Consider the following 24,019-nt stretch of genomic DNA (forward strand, 5'->3'; position numbering starts at 1 on the left):
ACTGAGCAGAATGTCCCTCTAAAGACAGCAGAGGTGGGAGGAAGTGGACGCATCATCTCCTACTGTTTTATTGGTGGATAACACTGAGTCCATCTTATAAAGAGAAAAGCTTCTCAGAGCAGATGGACAGTAAAAGCACTTTTCATTACCTTACAGATCTGTTGACCAACTCATAAAAGCTCACACATTCTCCAACCGTTCCCTTTCAATTTCTCTGGGACATCCGTTTACAAGAACACCTGGTCTCAGGCTTCTGTTCAGCAAGCCTCTGCCCCTGCTGGAGTGTCCACGAGCAAGGCACTGAATCCCCAACCATGACCAGGAGCACATGTCAGATTTCCTAAGACTATTCATTCTGCCAGCTCAGGGGTTTTGATCCAGAAACAACACACGTACCAAGCCTTGTGTCAAAGTCTACTGCTTTTTCATTTCATGGACTAAGTGCAATTGATACTCTTCACAGAGATAAGAGTTATTATGTGACACGTGATGCCAATGAGGAAAAAAAAAAAAAAACTAAATACTTGGTCAACACAGAGGGACTGGGAGATACAGGTATACAGTCTACGGCAGGTAGAAGAGATCGCAATGGAAAATCCAACCTCGTTGAAGTGAACATCCTGCATCCCTACGTCCTCCATCATGGCCGCCTCCTCATCGATGTTTGGAGTGATGACGCGGAACGCAGAGCATCCCTGCCTGAACATACCTAACACAGAGTAAATACAAGCAGAGACATACATCAACAACAACAAAAAAAAGATTTGTAGACAACAAATCCAGGCAAGATGTCTCATTACTGTGTTTCTATAAAGGAAAGGTCTGAGGGGGGGAGTTCAGCTCACTCGTAAAAGACTCTGACCTGACAATAAACTGTTGACTTTTGGGGAAAACGATTATACAACACATCCCCCTCCAGAGTGTGAGCTGGTTTGATAGAGAAGAAACATGACCAGAGATCTTATCTAGAGAATGCAGCGCTGGAGCGTTTGGGTTTTTTTTTTTTTTTTTTTTTTAAACACGGGGATGAACACATGACCCTTGGACAAGAAGTACTCAGGTGGCAGATGAAAGAGTATGATCCTGTGTGTAGGTGTCTGTGTGGAATATGGCAAAATTTGTTTTTTTCCAAATCATTATTAGTGTATTGATTTGCTGTATTATAGTTCCATTCCAACATGAGGAGGAATCAGCGTTATTGACTGCAGACACGGTTAGTTTTGATGTAATTTATACAGCACTATTATTGCTGCCCGTCATCTTTCTTTAGTACATCAGGTTTATTATCAGTTTATTAATCATAGTCATCAGTCATTGCAGGATAATCTTCTCTCTACTGTGTTCATTCTTACCAGTGACTCATGACTTATATGGCCTCTGTAAAGAAGGATCATAAAAATGTTGGAATGGAGTTCAAACGGTCAGTGGTTATTTGCTGTCAGAGGAAGCATAGCATTACCAAGAGACACACACTCTTACATCCTCGACTCACCTTTTCTCCACAGGTACTCAGCCACCAGAGCGGCAACATGTACGTAACACATGGCTGCCTGCAGGTGAAGTACACAAGAAAAATAAAAGTTTAAAAGCAGAGCATTAATGTTCCACTACTACAACTGAGCTTAAAAACTGAATTTTAACAAACTGCTGTAAAAAAACTACCTCTGAGAGATCTCCGTTCTTATTGTGGATGCGTGCCATGCTGTCCAGCCAGGTCTTGCGGAGCTCGGGCGTGCTGGTGTAGGACTTGGCCAAGCTGTACTGGAGGTCCACCAGCATCTCCGGGTCGTTCTCGTGCTCCTTCATCTGCTCGGTGGCCATCAGCACCGTCCTGATGCGCTTTGTCAGGTCCTTCACGTCGGATGGGAACGCTGTGTGCTGAGAAGTACAAGAGCAACACATCAGGCCTTTTGTGTCTTAACAACATGAAGCCTGTGACAATAGTATGGATGCCAGATGAAAAACAGGAATTGGAAACAAACATAGCAAACATCTGAAAACTTTCTATAAAAGAATGTATTTAATATTTCATATTTTTGTGAGGCAGCATCCAGTCCTCACCTTGATGTTCTTGTCACTGTTGGCACAGTTGTTGATGATAGAGAGCGACTGCTGGAAACGGGTTCCGCCGATGCCGATGACATCAGCGATCAGCTGACTGACAGCAATCACCACCTGTGGCAAATGGTGAGGCACAAACAAATCAATGCTAGACGCTAGTTTGTGGTTTTGAGCACACAACAAAGTCGCTGTCAGGACCGCGTACCTGCAGGTGGGTTCGTACAAAAGACCTGCGGCCCGTGTAGTCGAAGTTGCTTTTCATGAGGAAGTAGAGGAGATGGGCGGCATCGCTGCGGATGGAGCTCAGCTTGGAGTTACAGCACTTAAGGATTTCATAGCACAGGGAGGCACACATGTCGGCCCGGCCGTCAAAGAAGGTACAGGGGAACTGGAGGATGCACGGAGAGACACAGGATGTGACACATGTGGCAAATGAAAAGAGAAAACTGGGCTATCAAGAAAAAGATAATAGATTCAATTAGGTGACACCATTAAAGAGACAATGAAACTAGAAAGGAAAACATTTGCACCTTGTAGATGAAGGTCCTTAGTGAGGTGAAGACCTGTTTGAGGGCGGCCTCAGACTGAGGGATCTGCAGGAAGCACAAATGCACCTGGAAAACCTTCTTCATCAGCGGGTTGTGACCCAGGTCCGAGTTCAGCTGGGTCTGTGGACACAGGAGAATGTGAGGACTGTTAATCCAGAACGTAATTAAGACACATTAAGAGTCTCGTATTACGGTTTAGCGTCTGTCTCGGTTAATACCTTGAATCCCATGATGAAGATGCTGAGCGTGTCCAGGACTGTCAGACAGACCTCTGTGGACACGTTGGCCTCCAGCAGGCACTGGCTGCTCACATCTGCTTCTGTATGAGAGTACACTGAACACAAAGCACAGGCACAAAGTGATATTAAGGTTAGGATTGTTAATTTAGAAATAAGCTGCACCCAAACCATCCTTTGTACAAACGTTCATCTGGATCTGTTGATCTGGAAATTATTATTAGTGGAAATTATGAGCGGAAGGAGACAAGTTCTGTGATTTATTTATTATTATTATTTTTTTTTTTTTTTTTTGCAACTACAACTGTTTGCCACTAGAGGTCAGCAAAACACTGACTCTATTCCCACCGCCATCATCCGTAAAGTTAAGGCAGGAGGGGCTTACTGTTGTTGAAGGTGTGAGCATTCTCCAGAGTTCCCAGCTGCTGTAGGCGGGCGTGCAGGATCCCAGCCCTGTTACGAGACACGGGGAGAGTCAGAGACTTCCTGTCTGGAGCCACGGGCCCCGTCCCCTCCTGGCTCCTGTTGGGGGAGAGGAGAAACATCATTACTGTTTAGTTAAACTGTTGTCACAAGACAGCAAAGTTAATACACTGATGAAGACATGCAAGAGGATGAGAGAAAGAAATTAGCAGGGAATAAAAAGACAGCAGATTCATGATTTGCTAGGATGTAATGTGGTTTTAAAATTGACAAAGACACATGGCAGCATCAGGGATTTAATGAAGCAAAGTAAGAAAAAAAATAAAAATAAAAAACAGCAATCTCTTACCCATGCAAGAGAAGAGGGGCCCGAGGCTGGGATATAAACCCCAAAACAACTTGCCAGCATTGTTACAGGTGAGAGAAGAAGAAACCAAGAGCACGGGGGTTAAAAGAGTCAGTGAGAAATTTCTGTTTGTAAGTCTGTGCTCAGTGTGTAAGTCCGATTATCTCATAGATAATAAAAATATTATTCGTTTCAGTTCAAGAATTATTTCATCATTTCAGTATGTGACACCATCTCATTTCCTTGGACAGAGCAGCGTGTACTCCACCTGGCGATGAATCTCTTCCCCATGTATCTGAACTGATGAAGGCAGACTCTGCAGGACAAACACAAGCAGTGGCATTTTTGGAGAGTGATCCACAACAGGAATTAAATTTAAGGATATCGTGGCCTCTGCTGCGCAAAGAGGTTGCATATTTCTGTACTTACTCTATTAGTGTGAAGAAATCCATTAGTTCTGAGGACGTTGCTTTGTTCCAGTAAGTGAAAAGGGCCTCTGAGGGTGATAAAATGGTAAGAAAACAGTAAGAAAAGATGTTGCTAATATCCAATTGTGTCAAAACCAAGTGCAAGAGACTGCCCTACCCTCTGACATGCTCTTGAGAATATGCAGGAAGCACATGAGCAGGTTTTTGATCTCATCCCGGTCCAGTTTGTCACAGCGCAGCACGGTGCTGCCCAGAGCCGACGCACACTGGTTCTGATGCATAGGAAAGAAAACAGAGAAAGAGAACAAACAAAAGAGAAAAAGTTTGAGTTATTTGATGACAGAGTCACAGAAAAATCTAAACTCCAAAGAGATTTAAAACACCACTCAATCAAGCCACATTTCAGAGGAGAGAAATGTCAAGTAGATTCATCAGAGGGGGGCAGCAGCTCTGTGCTTTGAGATAGCAACATCAACAGGAAGTCTGGAGAAACTCATTTGCATGCTACATCATAACATCTGAGGAAAAGCATGAAAAAGGCTTTGAGGTCAGTTCAACCTCCGCGTCGGTAAAAAAAAAACACACTCCCTCATATGGGACACTCAGAGGAGGAGAATGTTTGGAGGAATGCTGGGAGGATTTTGGGACATATTGTACAGATGTGTGCAAACCACAGAGTACTCCATGTTTTCTAAAGTAGAATTTATGGAGACAAAAAAAAAACTAAAAGAGAAAGTTTGCTGGACTCTGTACAATTCTAGCCAAAAGTTGCAGGTGGAGAGGTCACAGAGGTCAAACTGAATACTTGTATAGGTATGTTTTCCTCATGATTCCCATCCGCGTTCTGGCCTGCAGCCTGCTTGTCATTATCACTGTCCTGCTGCAGGTGAGGCAGGGGTACTGTGAGTTGGGAGAAGTCCACGGTGACCCGCTTAGCTGCGCAGTTCAGAGGCGAGACCCGGTCCTCGGGGTCCAAGGGGAGAGGGGGCACGTTGACCGAGTGCCTCCTCGTAAATCTCTCTTTGTGGTGGAGTTGGGAAGTTACAGAGCGAGGAAGAGGGGTGTGGGAGCTCTGGGGGAGGGGGTGGGAGGAGAGCATGGAAGCCCAAGGGTGCAGATAATACAGTTAAGATAAAAAAAAATAAAAATTGTGGGTGTGCAGTTAGTGGTAGAGGAAACCGAAAAGGCCAAAAAAATGATTCCAAGTGAAAATCTGATCTTTCACGCATCCACGTACCTTCTCCAGGGAATTGGTCTTGTCACTGCTCTTGTCCAGCAGGCTGTTTCCGGAGTCCGTGGAGACCAGGGAGCCTCTGGAGTCCGCGTGGTGGACTGAGCTCACGTTGTGAGTGGAGCTGTGAGGGGACGCTGCAGGGAGAGGACACAAAGGAAGACTAGTTTGTGGTGACAAACAGGCATATTGTGTGTGATCGACGCATCCATCAAACACGGCACAATAAAAATAAATTGAAATAAGCCTTAGCTGACCGTCTCAAAGATTAGTTCTGACTCTGTGTTTATGTTTGATAATGGAGGAAGGAGTCACCTGTTCCAGAGATGACCCCAAACACATCTTTGTGGAGAGCATTTTCTATGCAGCTCCCGGGTTTCTGAGGAGTCACCATGGAGTTCGGCACCAGAGAGTCCTCCCTTGCATTCTGGGACAAAAAAAAAAAACAACAAAGCATTAAAGGGCTTTTATTGTGAAACGACAATAAAAGCATGCTCTCAGCTGATAGTGCTTTTAAAAAGTTCAAGTGAGTGACATGTTGAGCTGTCATTAACCCAGTAATTAATGTTTTGGAGAGACAGGAAGTGTGGCACTTGGAGATACTTAAGCTGCAATTCAAGCTCCCGTCACTAGGTGGTAGGCTTACACTGTGGTTGCTGAGAGGAGCTGAGTCCTTGATGTCCAGTCTGTGGACATTCTCTTGGAGCAGGCCAAACAAAGGGAGGTAAAGGGTGACAAGCCGGGCCTGTTGGCTCTGGAACGGTGAATCAAAAAAGTTGCACAAACTCTGACAAAAGTCTAATTGGTAGGAAATTTTGTTGGCTAAAAAAAAAGAAAAAAAAAAAGGAAAAAAAAAGAAAACAAAAACAGTAGAACTCACTTTTGCAACATAGCGGTCGTCAAATGTGTGTTTGATCATCAGCCCCTTGAGCACCTGAATGGCGATCTGACGGATCTCTCGGAACTCCTGCAGAGCCCCGCCCACCTCCCTGAGCAGCAGCCCCACCAGGAAATGGTTCCGACAGAAGTCGTCGGTCAGAGAATAGTCCAGCTGGAGATCTGCAGGGGTCAATCACCAGAAATAAATCTCAAATCAAACATATAACTGTCACATAAGATCACAAATATCACTCTACTTGAAATGCTGCAAATCTTTTTTCCTTTTTTTTTTCCTTTTATTTTACCTTGGAACCTCTGTATCCTGCCTTTGCCGAAGGGCATGGGCAGATTCAGAGGAACATAATGCTCGTGGTTGCAAACAACCCGCAGGAACTCAAACTTGAACTCATACAACGTCTGTTCAGAACATAAGAGAGAAAACACCTTTTAAAGAGGCTTACAAGGCTTTAAGTTAGCTTCAACTTCATGTGCAATAACTCGGATAAAACCATTAAAGAAGAGGCAGCAGCAGAGTCTTTTAACCTTGGGGTCTCCAGGCACAAAGCAGTTCATGTAGTTGTTGATCTGCTTGAATACGAAGCCTCTGTCCATGAAGGTGAAGCAGCGCTGAGTGAAAGGGGAACAAATATAGTTAAATGACCACACGTTAAACATGTGACAGCTGAATTCTCCTTGAATTGATCTATATAATCTGGATTAAGGATGATTTATGTATAACTCTACAGTACAGCCCTAAACTCATCTACATAATAAATCTCAATACTGCATTGCAGGTGCAGGCAGGACTGCCAACCTTGATAAAGACTGCCAGGCTGTGGTTGGCATTATGAGCTGCGTCCAGGTTGTCTTTGTATTTCTGGGTGATGTGTGGCATCAGCATATTGACCAGAGTCTCCAACGCATGGTAGAAGGAGGCAGAAAAACGCTGGTTCCTCGACAGCTGGACAAGAGGAGAAGAGGAGGAGAGGAGAGGGATTTAGGCTCAGAGGAAAAGGGTTAAAGAAAAGAGGAGACGACGAAAACAAGACCTACCTTGACCTTTCCGCTCTCTATGAGATAATGAGCCACTGATTTCACCAGAGCTTCGAAGAAGTACCAGGAGTGCTGCAACGCAAACACGCAAAGTCAGTGCAAAGAAAACCACCAATCTAAATGCGTAAGAGTTATGATAACAAAATACAAAAAAAGCTATTCCACTTTTTGTAAGCTTTGAATGTAGGTTACCTTTAGCAGCTTGTTGCTAGTTAAGAAGTCAGTAGATGGCTTGAGTATGGCTGTCATGGCTTTAGCCAGCTCCTCATGAACTGTTTTTACATTGGTGGAGGAATAAGGCTCTGGCTTAAGCACAAACTGAAAGTAAAGAGGGAGAGAAAAAGAAAAAAATCAGATTTTATCATCTTAATTTCTCCAGAAACATGGGCAATATAAACATTATTATGGCTATGGTCAGCCTAAATAGGATAATAAAAGGACTGCACCTTGACATAAGATCTCAGGTAATGCTCAAGCCCCTCTTCATGGCACTGTGCTACAACATGAACCATCACCCTGGGAAGGAGGAAGGAAGAGAAACCCTTCATGACTTTTAAAATATCAAAGAATAAGAAAGGAGGACGTGAGGCAGAGAGGGAAGAAACCAAATATAGACATAACCTTTATTAACTTTAAGGCGACGACACGTCATTCACACGCTGAGCTACAGGGCTTCAAAGACTAGTCACGCACACAAGTTAGGGTTTAAAAGACACATACACGGAGTGTGTGAGCCATAGGTGAGGGTCTAATGAGAGAAAGGATTAAAAGGAAAACATGGGAATATGCTTCTCTGGAGTGGGAGCAAGACAAAAGTGATGGTACTGCTGTATGTATATAATTATAGATATATACCTGGTCACGTTGACAGCCACGTCCTCATGTGTGGCTCTGGTTAGGACACAGAACAGCTGGTTGAGGATGGTGGGCAGAAAGTTGACCATCACATGACCCTCCATTGCATGGAGACTCTAGGGAGGAAGTAAGAAAAGAAAAAAAGGTAGACTGGGGCTTTTCATATTCTCTTGAATGTTGGATAGAAAGACTGAATTTGATGGGGCGTGAAGAAAAAGGGTGTGTTCCATTTTTCCCTCGGGGGCACTGGAAACAAACGGAGCTCTGCGTACCTTCAGGTATTTAACCAGCTCCCCTTCTGATGCTTGTTCGGACATCTCCATGCTTTGACAGTGGTGAAAGAAGTTGTGCAAGTGCTGATCCTAAAGGGAAACATTATTTTAAATACACCTTTCACTTTTATTTTGGAACCAGAACACCCTGCCACCACTGAGATTAGTGGACGTAGGTCAATGTGTGTATATACCTGAGTGTAAACTGTGGAAACAAGGTGAGTTGAGACTTTGAACAGGGGTTTTCCTCCATCTACCCATTTGATCTCAGAGCCAGAGTGCTGCAATAACAAGAGGGGGGCAATAATTACTGTGCTGGATACTGAATAAAAAGTGTCAATCAATAAGAAAACCAGCCAATGTGTGTACAATAACAAATCAGTGATCTAGAGTCTAACACTGCTCCCTTTTTTTATGACTGATTGAGAAGTGTCTGAAAATTAATGACATACATATTTCATACCATTATTATTCCTTCATTTTGTTAAAAATCTCTTTTTTGTGCATGATCTACCAGCATTCTTTTTTTTTTTTTTTAACTTATAAAATTTTAATATTTAAGCTGCCTTAAGTGACATCTTGAATTATTTAAACAGTGAAACCACAAACACAAAAAACGGTTTGGGGTTTAAGAAAGAAAAGTGCCTCTTACACATGCAGCTGAATTTTAAAGCCTTATGCACACACTGCGTATTTAGTATACATTATACAAGAATTTTAATGACATTTACAATAAACCTATTAGCCCTGCATCAGCAAGACTAAGGGGGCCTTAGTGGTTATGTGCTACTCATTGTTATGTTTAATGGATTACATTTTAATACTAATCAGATTTGCGAGCATCTGATGACCCAGCCTTTTGGATCTCTATACCGCCCCCCCAAATCCTATCATCGTTAATAAGATGTTCATCCATTAACTGCGACGTAATCGTTCGGAAAACTGTCTGAGAGCAACAGTGGAAAATACTTTGACCTACAAAATAACTAAAGCATTGACATCCTTGAAAGAACACTGCAGCAAATAATGACTTGCATTAAAAAAAAATAATAATAATAATCCAATGTTAATATTCATCTTTTTTTTTTTTTGCCCCACCTTGGTGACACCATCTTGGGAACCCAGGTACCCAGCGGGTAAATTGGCGGCCACAGGCAGCTGCTGTTCATTCATGACGACTCTGCCGTCTCTCAGCAGAGGCAGCCAGGCTGAACCCACTGTGGATGGAGAGCAGGTAAAGTCACCTGTCTGTAAAAGCAGTGATAATATACTGGGGTTGCTGCAAGCGTGGACGTGAAGATCAGAATCTCAAACATTTCCACCTACTGGGGATCTTCATAAAACAGCCGCCACACGGCGCGGAGGAAGCCTGTATCACATTTTGTGACACATAAAAATCTGTGGGAGAAGCGATGACTGAAAGCTCCTACCTGGAGTCTCCACTAAGTCTTTCTTCTTGCTGTTACTATCACAGCTGACGTGATAGAAGGTGAAGAGAAGGTGATGCTTCTCATGCAGCTGAGTAGGCAGCTCTATCTTTATCTGAAGGTGAGGGGGAAAAGAAAAACACGGATTCCTGCTGTTGGTTCCCTGATACAGAGGAAGCTTTGTTCAGGAAACTGAAAGTGGAAAAATACCTGCAGAGGATTTTCCACTGAGCTCAAACAATATGAGAAAGGGTGAGAGGTACCCTCTTATCCTGATGTGCTTTAGCCGTTAAGATTATTAATTAACGCTATTAACACTACACTAATAACACTGAGTACGAGTAGTATGAATGTAGATGTCACCTCATCGTAGAACTCAGGGTTCTGCTGGTGGTGCAGGATGGCTGCATACGCCTGCTTAGTGAATAGGGGACCTCCTGGACGACCGTAGATGCACTGAAAGTAGATGCAGAAAGGAGGAGATAATAAAACATGAGCAAAAGACCAGGATGTGTTTTTACTCAGTCCTACTCATGCAAGAAACACTTGTGTGAATAGAGTCGTTCTAAAGTGGAAAGAGTGAGTGATTTAAGAGGGTTTGTGGTAGCAAAAATCAAGTTTAAGTCAAAACCCAACGAGTCCCAATCCCAACTGCCAACAACTGAAATGAAACTGATATGATATGATGTGTTAATGCACCTTCAGTGGCTGGGCTTCATCCTCATCAGAATCCTTGAATTCAATGCAAACAGCGATATTCCTCGCCTGAACAGGGGAGACAGAAATTTAAAATAATAATTAAAAAAAAAAAAAAAAATGCAGATTATAATGGAAAAGCAAGAACCGGTTCCATGACATCTCTCTTGGCCAAGAAGCAATTTCATGCCAGACGCTTTCAATGCTGTGTCCACTTTAGATGTCTACTCAATAAAAAAAAAAAAGAGGGGAAAATATTTCAGGCTAAGGATTGCCAGCTCTCATTTAAAATAAAAGAGGGCAGAGATGCAGAGGAGGGAGGGAGGGAGGTGGAGGAGGAGGCAGGTTGGGTTCCTATATGGAGCTGACCTAGTGAAAATAACATCCCACTATTAATGTATTAATCAGAAGCTGCTGCTCTGTGCAAGGATAATTCTATCCAGCTCTGCTGCTTGGCTCAATGAGCTGGAGGCGGTTGCCAGTTGTCCCGTAGGCTAAACAGGAATATTAAACGATGATGATAAGAGAACGCCTGCCAAACAAAAGCATTACCTTCCAAAAAGAATCAGTCATATGTTTTGAAATGATATTTTATGTTACATGTTGAGGATAAAATATGCTAAATATTAAAGCTAAATATTAAAGATATAGTCTCTCCTATGTATTGCTATGCATCCTTACTCTACGTACCTTAGCAAAGGATTTCTGCCCATCATACTTGAGGTGTTTTGGGTAGACGTAGAGGTGGTTCTTATAGATGGTGAAGGGTTGGGAGCACTTAGCGATGCAGGGGACAAACTCCTCCACCTCCAGAAGAGCGCTGCCCGGCCCGTTGCCTTCGAAGTTCCTCACAGGGATGTAGGAGGAAGTGACGCAGTCTGACGGCAGGAAACGAGAGGAGTCACAGGGTTCAAGCTTTAAGTGTTAGAACTATAAATAGTTGGTTAAAAGAGATTTTGTAAATATTTTTTAAATGTTTACTGGTCACATCCGGTGCCACGTTGTCAATAGTTACATCTAAGTTGCCCAAGAGCACGGGGAGTTTGGCCATTTTCTCTGGCCTGATGGGAAATCAGATAAAAACAGCAATTAAAAACATATCAAAACAAGTTATAGTGATGTTTGAAAAAGAGAGAGGGGGGGGAAAAGAAAACTGACTTTCTGAAGTCAGTAAGCAGTTTGAACATGTCCTCGTCTGACAGCTTGCTGCTGTCCTGTCTGTAGAGAGCTGAGAAGCGAGCGTTTTTGTCCAGAGTTCCTGACGCGTCTTTGAACACAGGCCTGCAGAGACAGAAAAAAAAACCCAAAAAACATTGAATTTACTGGAGAAAAAGCACATTTCAGTTCTACACTAGCGGTTTAAAGATTTATGGCTCTGAACGGGTGGCTTTCTGTTAAGCATACAGACATGACAGCAGCATCAATCTTCTCATCTAACTCCTAAAATAAATGAGTTTATTCCCCAAAATGTCAAACCATTACTTCAAGCTAATAACAGTGTTTTGTTTTTTTAATACCTTGCAGCCCAAGCAAATGGCATCCTGTACTGTCCCAGTCTGCTGCAGGCAGTCTTTGCATTCTTCAGCACCTTCTGAGCCATCTAAACAAGAAAACAGGGGATTTATTTTCCTGATTAATCATGCAAAAAATAACCTGAACACACTGGTATTTACAGCCACGTCCTCGTCATCTCTGCAGTACCTTTGCAGAGTCTGAGCTCTTCATATAGGGTTCAGTGCAGTGAGTAATCCCCCCCTGCAGGACCTTCTCAATCCTGGCCACGAGGAAGATCTCTGGATGGGGGCACGTGACTGAGAACACCCCCTGTTTGGGGTATTGGAGAGCCCCCTCCGGGAGCCCACTGGCCAGCCTGTGACCAGCCAGCAGACCATCACCTGTGCTGCCGTTGATTTGAGAGTCCTGCTGTCCTGATGTCATTTGTCGGACCAATGGATGGTTGAGATCCACGTGGAAGTCAGCTGAGATCTTTCTACTGTTCTGGACGTCGAAGAGGGACAGGACCACATAGAAAGGCTCCACCTTAGATGGAAGACAAGAGGAAGGGGAAATATATTTGTGGTGGAGAGTTCGGGCGAGAAAAAAGAAAGTAACAGTTCAATCTATACTGATCCTTCCTAATGCACTTCTCATTTTCCATCAAGGCAACATGAACCATTGATGTAATGTATGTCCATTACACAAACCCATTCATGAGAGAGAGAGTAGTATGTGTGAGTGAACCAGAGCTAATGCCTGTGGTTTCCCAGCTGAGTGCTGAGCGTAGAGGAGGACTCCCTCTACAGAGACAGAGAGGTTGGAGTGTGACGGAGGGAAACCAGCCTCAGACTGGTGCTGATGCATGGTGGGAGGCCCAGGCTGGTTGCCATAGTAGCAACCATTCCCTTTGCCAATAGCACCAGTTTTGATGGTGGGGTGGGGGTCGGGGGATTTCCCAGATTTCTGATGTGCACCTTTATATGTCAGCTTTGATAAAAGCAGATAAATAAAAATATATAAATAAGCACAAGTGACTCTATTTGACTGTTGGGTTTTTCTCTGAAACATACATTAGTTGTTGGTCCCTCTTCGTTCTCTGCAACGCAGCCCTGCAGGTTGAAAGACAGGTCATTGCAGCTGACCAGGACTCTCTTCCCAAACTTCTCTTCAAACTGCCGCACGTCTGGCTCGATGCCAGAAAAGTCCAGTTTCTGTGAAAACAAGATGTTGAGTAAAAGGCTTAAAATGAACAGTGGTGCTGGTGGGAATTCAAACAGCACTCACACAGAACACACAGGACTTTGCTATCAGGTATTATCCTCCTCACCTGTGTGTAAGGGTCCAGAGTGAAGAGTTTCAGGCGAGCTTCACTTCTCATTTTGGACTCAATATCTCTGGCGGTCTGTTAAAAACAAAGCAAATAATGTGCTTCAGCATCCCTGTATAGATTAGAATTTTAAAAAATAATAATTCTCTCCCCTCAAGTGGCTTCTTTCAAATTATACAGTCAATCTATTGTTGATATTAAATATTCATTTCAGTAGCTTTAAATCCTTATGTTAACTGTGTAAATACAGCAAATCACAGACTAAGACTTTGAGTGCCACGTTCCACTGCTGGACTCCTGTTCAGCATCAATGTTTGTTCTCATCTGGCTTCTACATTTGGAGACCATGCACAGTAAACCAGATGTTTGCTTGGTTAGCACCAACAGGAAAATGTGGGGACCTGGTTGCAAAAAAAATAAAAATAAATAAAAATAAAATACAGCTGTTTAGCTAATCTGCTAAAAGCAAAGCTCCAGTTACAGCTTGCTGTTTTCAAGGGGAAGTCATCTGGACACCTAAAGCACCTTGACATGGTATGGACAAACTAGTCCCCTAATCCCATTTTAACATGTTAGTGTAGATGGAAAAAACAGGCTACCTGAAAGTTGTCTTGAAAACTTCCAGAGGAGAGGTCTGTTTTTCCATGCTCCTCATCTGCTGGAGAGATCAACACGAGTTCTGTTAGCTGAGGCAATTATATTAAAAACATAATGATGTGTTGGTCTCGTCCCTCGCTGTGAAGAGGGAAGGAGAAACACATGAGAAAGTGGTGATGAAGCTGTTTTATCAAGCATGAGCGATTTATCTGAGAAAACATCCTACGGGAGAGAGAAATGATTCCACGGGGGAACAGACAAATTGAAGACGCTGCAGGGTGCAGCGAGCATCAAAAGCCACGGCGACAAAAACAGATGAAAACAAACACAAAAACACGATAAGGCAGGCAAATAAATACATGCAAAACTAATTGAGCTGCTGAGAACACACCGTCGTGCAGGTCTCCGTTCCTCTTCTCCTGCATGGCCTGTTCAAAGCTGCTGTGGAGAATCTTGTTGAGCGTGCCGATCCACTCCTCCATCTCTGCTTCACCGTCTGCAGCCAGCAGGAATGTGCTCTTATCCTGCATCTTGAGCTCAAAGGCAAACCGACGCACTTTGCTGTTCTAAAAGAAGAGAAGCACAAACGTAGATTTCATGTATTATGATCCTTTCAGAATTTTAATTTACATTTTAATTTTTCTGAAATCAAACTTTGTGTTCTGTGGTTTCAAAGGCCCTGGTGAGTAAGGTGTTTCACCTGAACGACCCCCATGCACGAGTCAAGGAAAATGGTTCCTTTGGGTTCTTTGGAGGTGTTTTCATCTTTGTAGAAGTTGAGGTTGTACGATCCATCTCCGAGCTGAGCCAGGTGGAAGTACCTCCTCTTGAAGGACTAGAGGATGAAAACAGAGAATGATAAACATCCTGAAAATCCTCTCTTGGAAAAAAAAAAACACCATGAAGTGGAGAGGGGGCATGGGAGTACCCAGGGGTGAAAAGAAAAACTGTGTCAGCTTAAGCTCTGAAGAAGAAAAACTTAGTAGATTAAGTTGAGCCAACAACTTGCTTGGTTAAACTGTCAAGAGTTGTTAAGTTCCTCTATTAAAAAAAAAAACACAAATTAACACAACTTTCTTATCTGAACGCTTTGTAATCCTTATTAATGCCAGAGAATTTAAGCTGCTGTGAAAGGCTTTGTTTTCTTTTAGTGGCCAAAGCAGAGAAGAATGAGGGAGGGCAGCTGCATTCTGCCGCTCCTCTGTACTGCACTCACCCGCATAGTTACACTGATTGCACTGTTCATGTTGCCTTTGTACAGCCAGCCATGTTTAGACACTCCTCCCTTCTGAGACCCCAGGGAGGCCGTGTCCTGCAGGAGGAAAAGCAGAGCACACACATTAATGCATGTCTTCAGCCTTTTAATGCAAAAACACACATAGAAAGACAAGAACTGCAAACATCTATATACTATATTATCTTGCATTAATGATAAAAAACACACATACATTGATTTACACAGTATGCTTTGAGGCTTTGAGGTTAAAAAACTGCTGACTGCCCTCAAGGCCAGCGGGAGGAGAGGTCTGCATTGACTGCCTGTTCATTCCTGACAAGAATCCTCTTCATTAAGATCAACATTAAGATCAACGCAGCACTTCTCTAATCTCAAGAGGATTTCAGCCATGACGGTGTGTCCATTAAAAGGTCACTGGCCTTCAGTTAAATCAATGCCCAAAGCGAGGTAATTATTGGGAAGGCCTGTGCCCCGAAAATGCTACAGATGTCACGACGATAAACGGCGAGAATGCTGAGAACAAGGAAGAAAACAAGCTAAAGGTTGGGCAATGAATTTAAGGAATAGTGTTTGTGACACAGGACTTTAACTGGCATTAAAACAGCAATAAAGGTAAATCCAAAGAAGTACAAAGAAATGAACAGAGGGCAAAGAACACAGGAGCAAACATTAGAACAAGCTCTGAGACAGAGGCAGTTACCAGTCAACTGACAAAGACACAGAGGTGCAACAAGACTTAAATGCACAAGAGGTAACTGGCAACAGGTGACACACATTAGGGCAGAGCAGGCAATCAACAAGGAGGGGGAAAAAAAAGACAAAGACAGGAAGTAACTTGACATAACGTCAAAATAAAACAGGAAATGCTGAACAAAACCTAAGAAACCAAAACAATAGGACGTAAGGAGTTCAAGGACAGTCACCGAGGGGGCCTGATCATAACAGAGAAGAAGTGAAATGAAGAGGAGAGAAAGCTTAATGGGTTTAAAGGACTAACCTCATCTTTTTCCACGTCTTCATCCACCTCGAATAGGTGAGCTGCCAGTTTCTCAGGTCTCAACACCTTACTGAGGGGAAAGATCATCAGCAAAAGGTAAATATTCAACAGACAACTATGAGAGCTCACCTGTACCAACATACACACACACACACACACACACACACACACGGCAAAGAGCGTAAAAGCTTTTTTTTTTCCAAGGCTTCTCAAAAATGCTTCTTGCTTTATAGGATTTAGCTGGAATACGGCAGCTGCTTCTCTTATGAGTGGCTCAAACCCCAGACGGACAGTTTGACCTTTGACCCCAGGACCCCGTTTGCTCTGGGGGAACTACTAGTAAAAACAGTGTCAAGGCCAAGGCCAGGGCTTGTCTAGTTTTTATTCAACAATGTTTTAAACATGACACACAACATCTGTAAAGCACATTCCTGTCCTTAAGGAAAGTGGCTCAACCTAGGACCCATAATGCATTGTGGGATTTCCTTTTACGTTTTAATGATATCAGTCAACAGCAGTCCCAGAATAACCCTGCACATCCTTGGTAGGAAAACATAGGAAGCCTTCTATTTTTGTTGCGGATGAGCTCGGAGCCTCCGAGACGCTGGTTTCCGTGTGTTTCTAGGGTTCTGGCTAAAACATTCACTGAGTTGTGTACACAATAAGATTTACAGTATTCCCTGAGTACCTCCGCAGTGTAGTTATTTGCTATTTAAAGCTTTGGAGAAGTTCCAAAAGTGTGACTTAAACAGCAAGACGGCATTTTGGTTTGTAAATGAACCCATTTTAATCATCATTTAATTATGAATTTACTATTAAAATCTGTAAATCTGTTTTATTTGCTGATTTTAACAGCAACAAGAGGCAGCATGTCTCATGTTTGTGGGACTTTTACGTCCTCACAAAGGCTAATTTGTGTTTGTATTCCCGTGGAATACAAAGTACTCACTTTGGGAGCTGACGGAAGTCTCCAGAATACTCCTCGTACTTGTAATTGACCACATGCCAGTCGGACTTGTAGGTTTTGATACACTGCAGAGACAGAAATCGAAGAACAGGGGTGATGGGGTCATTTCAGCCAGAGAAAATGAAGTCGCATACATGGTCCAGACACAGACTGGATCGGGTTTCTGAAAAGACCTTGGAAAAAGTAGCGGTATGTTCAACTTCAACCATCCAAAAACTATTTTCATAAGCAGAAATCTTCTTGGATGGACTTAACATTTCAGCAGTAAGGCCACTGAAATGCATCCAGCATTATATATTAGTATTTCTGTCTTGGACACTTTGACTTAAACCCCTTTGAAACAGGATTAATATAAGAGAGGAGCTCGATAATTAAAGATTTCCCTTCCTCCCTCATAATAACCCCCATCTTACTATATAGTATGTTAGCCACTGCTAAACTACAGGAGCTGCAGGAAAGCGCTTGCAGCCTGATCACTGTGTTCCTTCTGCAAATAGCAATGAAAATAATGGAAGAGAGGAGAGGAGCAACATGTGACACAACTATAACAAACACCAGTGGCATCACTTGGTGTGTGATATTTCAGTATGTGTTCATCAATTCTACGAATTCATAAAATACACATGATGGGTGAGGCAAGGGGTTACTAAAAGGTAGAAAAATAAATTCTGAAACAGAACATCTCGTCTGTAATAGGACGCACTGCTGCTCCAGATGTTGTTATGAAGTAATTCCTGGCTGCAGCCAGGGGGGACTATCCCCTATCAGGGCCGCGCCCCAACCAGCCCCCCAGCGCACAGCTCCTCTGAAACAACATGACGCGAACCCGCCAAAGAAATGCGGAGTCCATCTGTGGCCAATACGCTGCGCTGTCAGGAAACATGTGAGGGGCGGAGAAGCACAAGTGGAAGTTCATTTAAAGGCTAACGGCAACAGTTCTGACAAGGACTGTATCGGTTTTCCTTTGTCTCTAATTCATGTGAGCGGTCAGGAAACATTTTTCTTCCTCGCTGGCTTTCTCTGACATCTATTCAGCACTGGCTGAACACATGAGCTCCAGTTTCTGATGAGTGTTCAGGGCGAGGCATACCTGAAGTACGGATAAAGAATGGACAAAGCAGGTTGCATGTCCAGGTACGTGTTAGTTTTACCTCTTGGACAAAGAGTGAGTGAGCTTCTTTCTCAGCAGTCTCTGGCACGGTGGAGAACAGAGTCCTGCCCTGGCGCCGCAGGGTGGAGATCTGAGGAGAGAGAGGTGGAAAGCAGGCATGAGAAACAGACTGACGGAGGAGACTGGCACAGCAGATTCATCCTGCTAGTGTTTTTTTTTAGACATCAGGGTGAATTCATTCACACTGCAGACCCATCTCCAGCTTTGAGTGTACATTTAGGTTAGTTTATTGATCCCATTAGGGTGATTCGCTTTGTATTTTCCTTCAGATGATGGTCGGAGATGAAGGTGAGCAACGGACCAGCCTCCCACTAAGTGTGCTTGTGCAGTTGCTAACAACACTTGTTGTTACTGCAGTTTTAACGCCACAACGCCTCACACATAACATCACAAGCGTTTCCCAAAAATACTGAAATATTCTTTCAAATCTAACGTTTATATATATGTGTAAATCGAGATGAAAGGAGGTACTTTTCTTCTTTTGAAATGCTCAGAGCAAGAAAAAAAAAAAAAAAAAAAAAGCCCACTGCAGCCCTTCTCTTCTTCCAGTGCTTAATTCGTCCGCCTGCCAGCCTTATAAGATGGATACAGCCAAAGAGAGGCGAGCGAGGATCCATAACCAAGGAGCCAAAAGGCACCTCAGGGCATCAAGACTGTTGGGCTGGCAAGTTTCTTCTAAGCTATTGGACGCTGCAGCCACCATTGCTTAGCGCCACTTAGCGCTCTGCTTTTCTCCTCAACCTACAAAGATGAGTGGGACACAGTGACACAATGACCTAGATTTGTCATAAATCTCCTGTTCTTACGCTGGAAAATATATATAGTTACTGAACCTTTATCTTACTGAACCACTTTATTCATATTATCTCATGAATCATACAGTATTTAGCATACACGCATGATTGCAGTGTTGATCTTCTCATCAAACTCTGGGCAAGAAAGAGAATATTTCCCCAAAAACATCAAGCTATTGCTTTCATTTTAATATAATGTGAGCAGGATAAGATGACACTGCAGGGGCTGAGATCATAAAAAAAAAAAAAACTCAAGGGTGATTAGATAATGGAATTTTTTTTTTTTTCACAGTACGACACTTCATAGGCACTTCAGCTGCGCTAGTGCGAGTTTTAGAGCCTACTTCTCAGCATGCATTTCCACCAGTTCACTCGAAAACAAAGCGTTCAACGCGCACAGCCTGTCAGGTTGAGCTCTCACTCATGAGAAACTCTGACCAAAGTGCATAGCTGTCAAGGAACGGAGAGAGCGAGAAGAGCTACTGGCTGCCAATTAACAGCATTCCCTTCACAGTCATTAAACCAGGGCTTTGATGGCCTCCACTGGGCCAGAGGAGTCTGTTCCCAGCAGCAGCAGCAGCAGTAGTAGCGACGCTGCAGGGCAGACAGGGCGATGCCAGGCAGGAATTTAATTTTCTAACGTGGAGATATCTGGGCAGACCTCTTTCTGCTTCGAAAGATGAAAGCGACTGTTATACGTGTCCCTACGTACGGTTACATGTGTGCAGGATCAAGCATTTGAAGGCCCCTGGGTGACCAAAAGATTCCTTTCACTCTGACCTGACCACAATACGGTGATAACGAAACAATGGTGATAATCCATAACTCAACACTTCACCTCATTTTACCTCCCTTTGCCCCCGATGCTTTCTTTTGCATGCCTTGTTACCATGTGCATGTGTGTGTGTCCATAAGTGTGTGAATCTGTGCTGCACGTGCACATACTAGACCCACACGTCTGGCCGACTCCCCACCCCTCTTCTCCTCCTCTCTAAGCCCCGCTGATGTAAAACATATGGCAGGTTAAGACAGATGGACAGAGTGGGTCAGACACACATATATATACGCTCACACACAGTCCTGGGCAGTTACTAATGGCTGTGCACTGTAGACGGCCTTGTAATGAAAACCACTCATCATCCACTGATTGTGAAATGGTCTGAAAACAGACTGCAGGCTGTGGATTTCCCACCACACACTCTGCTGTTGCTATGAACTCCAATTCACAAGCGTGTCTATTCTATTCTCTTGTTTTGTTGTCGTAATTTTGTCGTCTATAATTTGACTGCAACACAAAGTTTTATTTTTATAAAAGGCTCAGCGATTTCCTAAAACTTCTGGCCTCTTTTTGTTTTTTGGCAAACGTTACACAAACAGGAGGAAACTGAAGCTGAGTTTTGTCTGGGACTATTTTCAGCCACAGATTAATACACATTTGATGCTCTAATAAATATTCACAAAAGCAGGACGGTGTATGTGGGACTGAGGTAAAATGAACAGCGCCCATGTTCATCGTGATGAAGGAACATGTCATCCAGTGCAACAGTGTGTCTCACTGATGCGTTTTTAATTATTTTTGGACAAGTATGGAGCTTTATGGCACAGAAGAATAAGATATATCAGGCTACAGATACACACACACACAATATTTGTTGTTGGGATCGATTAATTGGTTGGTTCTGGTCTTTTCATTGGAGAAATGTTGAATATCAGACTTAGAAGGTTTGATTCCTTCTGATGTCTTTTTTTTTTCTGAAGACATCAAGAATTAAAGAATGACAAAAATTTGAGCATGAGCCTCTTTGTGTTTTCTCTTTTCGCGCTCACACTGAGAGCGGACCACGCTGAGATCCCTTCTCAAGGCCACGGTGATGTAATGTGGAGACAGCCTTTGAGCTCCACATGCAACAGATCTACCGAGCGTGTAAATGTTTATAAGCCCCTGAGCCAACCATTACTTGCTGTATGTGTAGAAGTCAGACTTGTGACTAATTTCACACGCAGCTCTCCTCAGGTGATATCATAATTTGCCTATATGCCAGTGATCTGCTGGTGAAATTGACTTTTCATCATTCAGCGTGGGCATAGCTTTAATCGACACCAGGTTCAAGGTCACTGAGTCTGATCTATGGTGGGGGGGGGGGCTAAACAGAAATACCTGGAAGTCGTCCGTGGGGAACTGCAGCATGTCCCGCAGAACATCACTGATGATCTGGGTCTTCCTCTGTAGAAGGACATTCTCGTAATCCAGAGGCTCTATGATCTTCGGCTTTACCTAAATGAGAATACGAGCAAAAATCATGTCAGGTGATTTATAACAAAGCTGTAGTCAACGCCAACTTTTTCTATTATTTTCTATGCATAATTGTACAAATAATAAAGGTGTCATTGCATGGGTTGTTACAGTGGGAAATCTGGGATGTGGACAACAAGTTGCCATTGTCCTTTCACAGAATAACTGGCTGACATCTACAGCAGCAGCAGCAGCAGGAGCAGGAGCTGGTACAGAGGCAGAGATGAATGTGGGTACCAGTCACTGTGCCATGAGCTCACATGCAAAACCTGAACCAGATTGTAAATAACGGTCCTCGCAGCTCACAAATATTCTCATATGAGGATTTCCAAGAATGGGCAGTACCTCCTCATACCGATGCCTCACTCATTCCAAAGTAAATCCTTATGTTCCATCATAACAGAGAGGGCTTTTGTAAGTTCAATGCTTGACAGTAGTTGAGATAGCAGAGAGTAAACTCCTCCATCGCTCTGACATTCCACAGAAAAGACCAGAGGTTTCCACTAGCATGTTCTCCCAAAGTCCAAACCAAAGTCTGGTAGGGTTCATCCTCTGGGGTCCATGAGTGTCTGTATAACATTTCAATAGAAATCAAATCGTTGCTGTTGAAATATTTCAGTCTGTTGTCTATATTGCAAACAACCCAAACAAAAATGGAAAACAGAAAAATCAGAAAATAGACATAATATTCCCAGGAATCATTGCCCATCTGTGTACGTTTCTAAGTCGTTGTTATCTGAATGTGGCCACTAGGCGCGGATGTGACACAGATTATTTGGATTAGCCTCCTGGTCCGGATCCAATGAACACAGAACAAAAGTGAGGCCAATTAAACAGACGTCCGACCGTAGATTTTCATTTTGATTCCTTCAACCAATCCTCCCAATGATGTCATGAAAAATACCCCCGCCTATCGCTCAGGCCTTTTGAATGTAAAAGATCATCTGTGATAAGTAGAAAATCGTCTGCTCTGGTTTCCAACTGGATGATTGCCATTCAGACAGAAGATAACAACAAGCAGCTGTGAACTGTGTGACTTGCCAGTAATTATTTCACATTCATATGGTGGAAAGACAGTTAAGTGATGATTGAGATTATTGTAGGTTAATTACCTAACTTGAGAACTTCGGTTTATAATCTTGATTTGATTGATTCAAATTTTGCAAAATAGTAAAGCCGAAAATTCTTCTTGAAGAATTCAAATCATTTCATCTAAAAAAAAAAAAATGCCTGGTGCTTTTACGGTGAACCTCTGATCTTTATCACTGCAGCCAACTTGTCAAAAGTCCCTGACTCTGAGCACAGGAGAAATCAATGAACAAAGGGAGCCACAAGTGCTCCATTTCCTAAAAAAAGATCAACATTCAAACCCCCGGAGAGGTGTACCCTGAAGCTGCTATTTTCCATTTCCGTCCAACCCCTTTAAAAAAAAAAAAAAAAAAAATCCTCAGAGCTACTCTTGAGAAGGAATCTAAGAGATAAGAAAGAAAACCTTGTTTAAACAATCAGATCACATTGGTTCTATTTAGAAAAAAAAGAAGAGAGAGAGAGAGAGAGAGGATTCTAGAAAAAAAAAAACTTTGCTGCTGTCTAAAAAGAGATGGCACAGCACAGACTTACCGCTGCCACCTGTGACCCAGCCTCCACCTCTGCCTCAATCTCAGCCAGGCTCTTGTACTGCTGTGGAGACTCTATCACCATCTCCCTTTTGGGGGCTTTGCCTGCCCGGCCCTGCATGGTGCTCCGTCCCCGTCCCTGTTCAGCCTGAGACTCAGGTGTGAGACTCACTGCACGCACGCCGCCATGGTACAAAGTTGCCTGCAGACTGCGAGGGTTGTGAGATTCCCTCCTCACTCGATCACAATAGCCCTGCCTCTCTCTCTCTCTTTCCCTCTCTGACTCTCATCAGAAGAGTAAGGGCCCCTCCCACCCTCACAGCTGCACAGCTGTGAGGGGTGGATATATGTGTATGTACAGTACATTGTGATTTGTGAGGGCAGGACCACTCCCCCATTAAAAACTTAGCAGAGGCCCAGAGATCACGTCTGCCTGCTCCACCTGCCTGTTGTGTATGAGCTGAAAACAGCAAGAGTTAGAAAACATAGAAGAAAAGAGCATGAGGGGAAAAAGTTTCTGTAACATGTTAGATTATAGCCTGTCCTTGCACATACCAATGAATATGGAATGGATAAAAAAACATACAACACTCTCTAAAATGAAAAAAATAACCATTAGCAGCCACAATAGCAGTATTACTGACAGACACTCAATCTGTGTTGATAAGTTCTACTCCCCACTGATATTTTTCTCTGCTTTGAACCGTTCCTGCACCGTATCCGCTGCAGCAGGCACCCACAGCGGGGTCTGTTAAAACACACTCCCCCCCCCCCCTTATCCGGCTCCGAGGTGCAACACACACACTTCCACACCGTCCTGCCGCTTCAAGGAACTAGTCTGAGACTGCCCCTTGTTTCTCCATCCAGTCAGCATTCTTTCTGACGGGGGGATCACTCGCCCTTTAATGTTTTTTAACAAAGGTGGGACCTTGGCTTAGCCGTTTATTTATTTATTTATTTATTTTGGGAGTGCGTGTTTCAGAATGATGACATTTAAAGTTTTCAGTGAGGAATTACTGTGGTTAAATTTATGCTAATCCTGTTTTCTGAAGACATTTTTCTCTCTCT

General features: G+C 43.3%; 1 protein-coding gene across 8 annotated transcripts in view; it reads right to left on the reverse strand.

Annotated features, from left to right (window-relative positions):
- dock9b (dedicator of cytokinesis 9b) overlaps window positions 1-24,019 on the reverse strand; it is a 41,188-nt gene that overhangs the window by 4,642 nt on the left and 12,527 nt on the right. For 2 of the 8 annotated variants that reach the window (XM_041031916.1, XM_041031911.1), the window contains exons 1-44: window positions 22,956-23,139; window positions 21,201-21,317; window positions 18,229-18,318; window positions 17,060-17,142; window positions 16,111-16,180; window positions 15,093-15,188; window positions 14,577-14,711; window positions 14,268-14,442; window positions 13,879-13,934; window positions 13,280-13,354; window positions 13,023-13,163; window positions 12,157-12,495; window positions 11,973-12,055; window positions 11,614-11,736; window positions 11,437-11,516; window positions 11,146-11,333; window positions 10,459-10,524; window positions 10,123-10,215; window positions 9,763-9,874; window positions 9,431-9,549; window positions 8,527-8,613; window positions 8,333-8,422; window positions 8,061-8,176; window positions 7,652-7,721; window positions 7,398-7,523; window positions 7,206-7,277; window positions 6,967-7,113; window positions 6,696-6,779; window positions 6,458-6,569; window positions 6,154-6,332; window positions 5,920-6,027; window positions 5,589-5,700; window positions 5,280-5,410; window positions 4,200-4,314; window positions 4,044-4,110; window positions 3,883-3,930; window positions 3,231-3,367; window positions 2,828-2,943; window positions 2,592-2,729; window positions 2,267-2,449; window positions 2,062-2,175; window positions 1,663-1,878; window positions 1,493-1,550; window positions 603-709 (exon numbers count right to left, since the gene is read on the reverse strand). In XM_041031916.1, the coding sequence (XP_040887850.1) occupies window positions 603-709; window positions 1,493-1,550; window positions 1,663-1,878; window positions 2,062-2,175; window positions 2,267-2,449; window positions 2,592-2,729; window positions 2,828-2,943; window positions 3,231-3,367; window positions 3,883-3,930; window positions 4,044-4,110; window positions 4,200-4,314; window positions 5,280-5,410; window positions 5,589-5,700; window positions 5,920-6,027; window positions 6,154-6,332; window positions 6,458-6,569; window positions 6,696-6,779; window positions 6,967-7,113; window positions 7,206-7,277; window positions 7,398-7,523; window positions 7,652-7,721; window positions 8,061-8,176; window positions 8,333-8,422; window positions 8,527-8,613; window positions 9,431-9,549; window positions 9,763-9,874; window positions 10,123-10,215; window positions 10,459-10,524; window positions 11,146-11,333; window positions 11,437-11,516; window positions 11,614-11,736; window positions 11,973-12,055; window positions 12,157-12,495; window positions 13,023-13,163; window positions 13,280-13,354; window positions 13,879-13,934; window positions 14,268-14,442; window positions 14,577-14,711; window positions 15,093-15,188; window positions 16,111-16,180; window positions 17,060-17,142; window positions 18,229-18,318; window positions 21,201-21,317; window positions 22,956-23,072 (5,091 nt within the window). In that variant the 5' untranslated portion in view covers window positions 23,073-23,139. Of the gene's footprint in view, window positions 1-602; window positions 710-1,492; window positions 1,551-1,662; window positions 1,879-2,061; window positions 2,176-2,266; window positions 2,450-2,591; window positions 2,730-2,827; window positions 2,944-3,230; window positions 3,368-3,882; window positions 3,931-4,043; window positions 4,111-4,199; window positions 4,315-5,279; window positions 5,411-5,588; window positions 5,701-5,919; window positions 6,028-6,153; window positions 6,333-6,457; window positions 6,570-6,695; window positions 6,780-6,966; window positions 7,114-7,205; window positions 7,278-7,397; window positions 7,524-7,651; window positions 7,722-8,060; window positions 8,177-8,332; window positions 8,423-8,526; window positions 8,614-9,430; window positions 9,550-9,762; window positions 9,875-10,122; window positions 10,216-10,458; window positions 10,525-11,145; window positions 11,334-11,436; window positions 11,517-11,613; window positions 11,737-11,972; window positions 12,056-12,156; window positions 12,496-13,022; window positions 13,164-13,279; window positions 13,355-13,878; window positions 13,938-14,267; window positions 14,443-14,576; window positions 14,712-15,092; window positions 15,189-16,110; window positions 16,181-17,059; window positions 17,143-18,228; window positions 18,319-21,200; window positions 21,318-22,955; window positions 23,140-24,019 lie in introns of those variants that run through there. The other 6 variants (XM_041031913.1, XM_041031910.1, XM_041031914.1 and 3 more) reach the window with 5 other exon arrangements.

Source organism: Toxotes jaculatrix, chromosome 24 (genome assembly GCF_017976425.1).
Source record: "Toxotes jaculatrix isolate fToxJac2 chromosome 24, fToxJac2.pri, whole genome shotgun sequence".
In the NCBI taxonomy this organism is placed as follows: Eukaryota; Metazoa; Chordata; class Actinopteri; family Toxotidae; genus Toxotes; species Toxotes jaculatrix.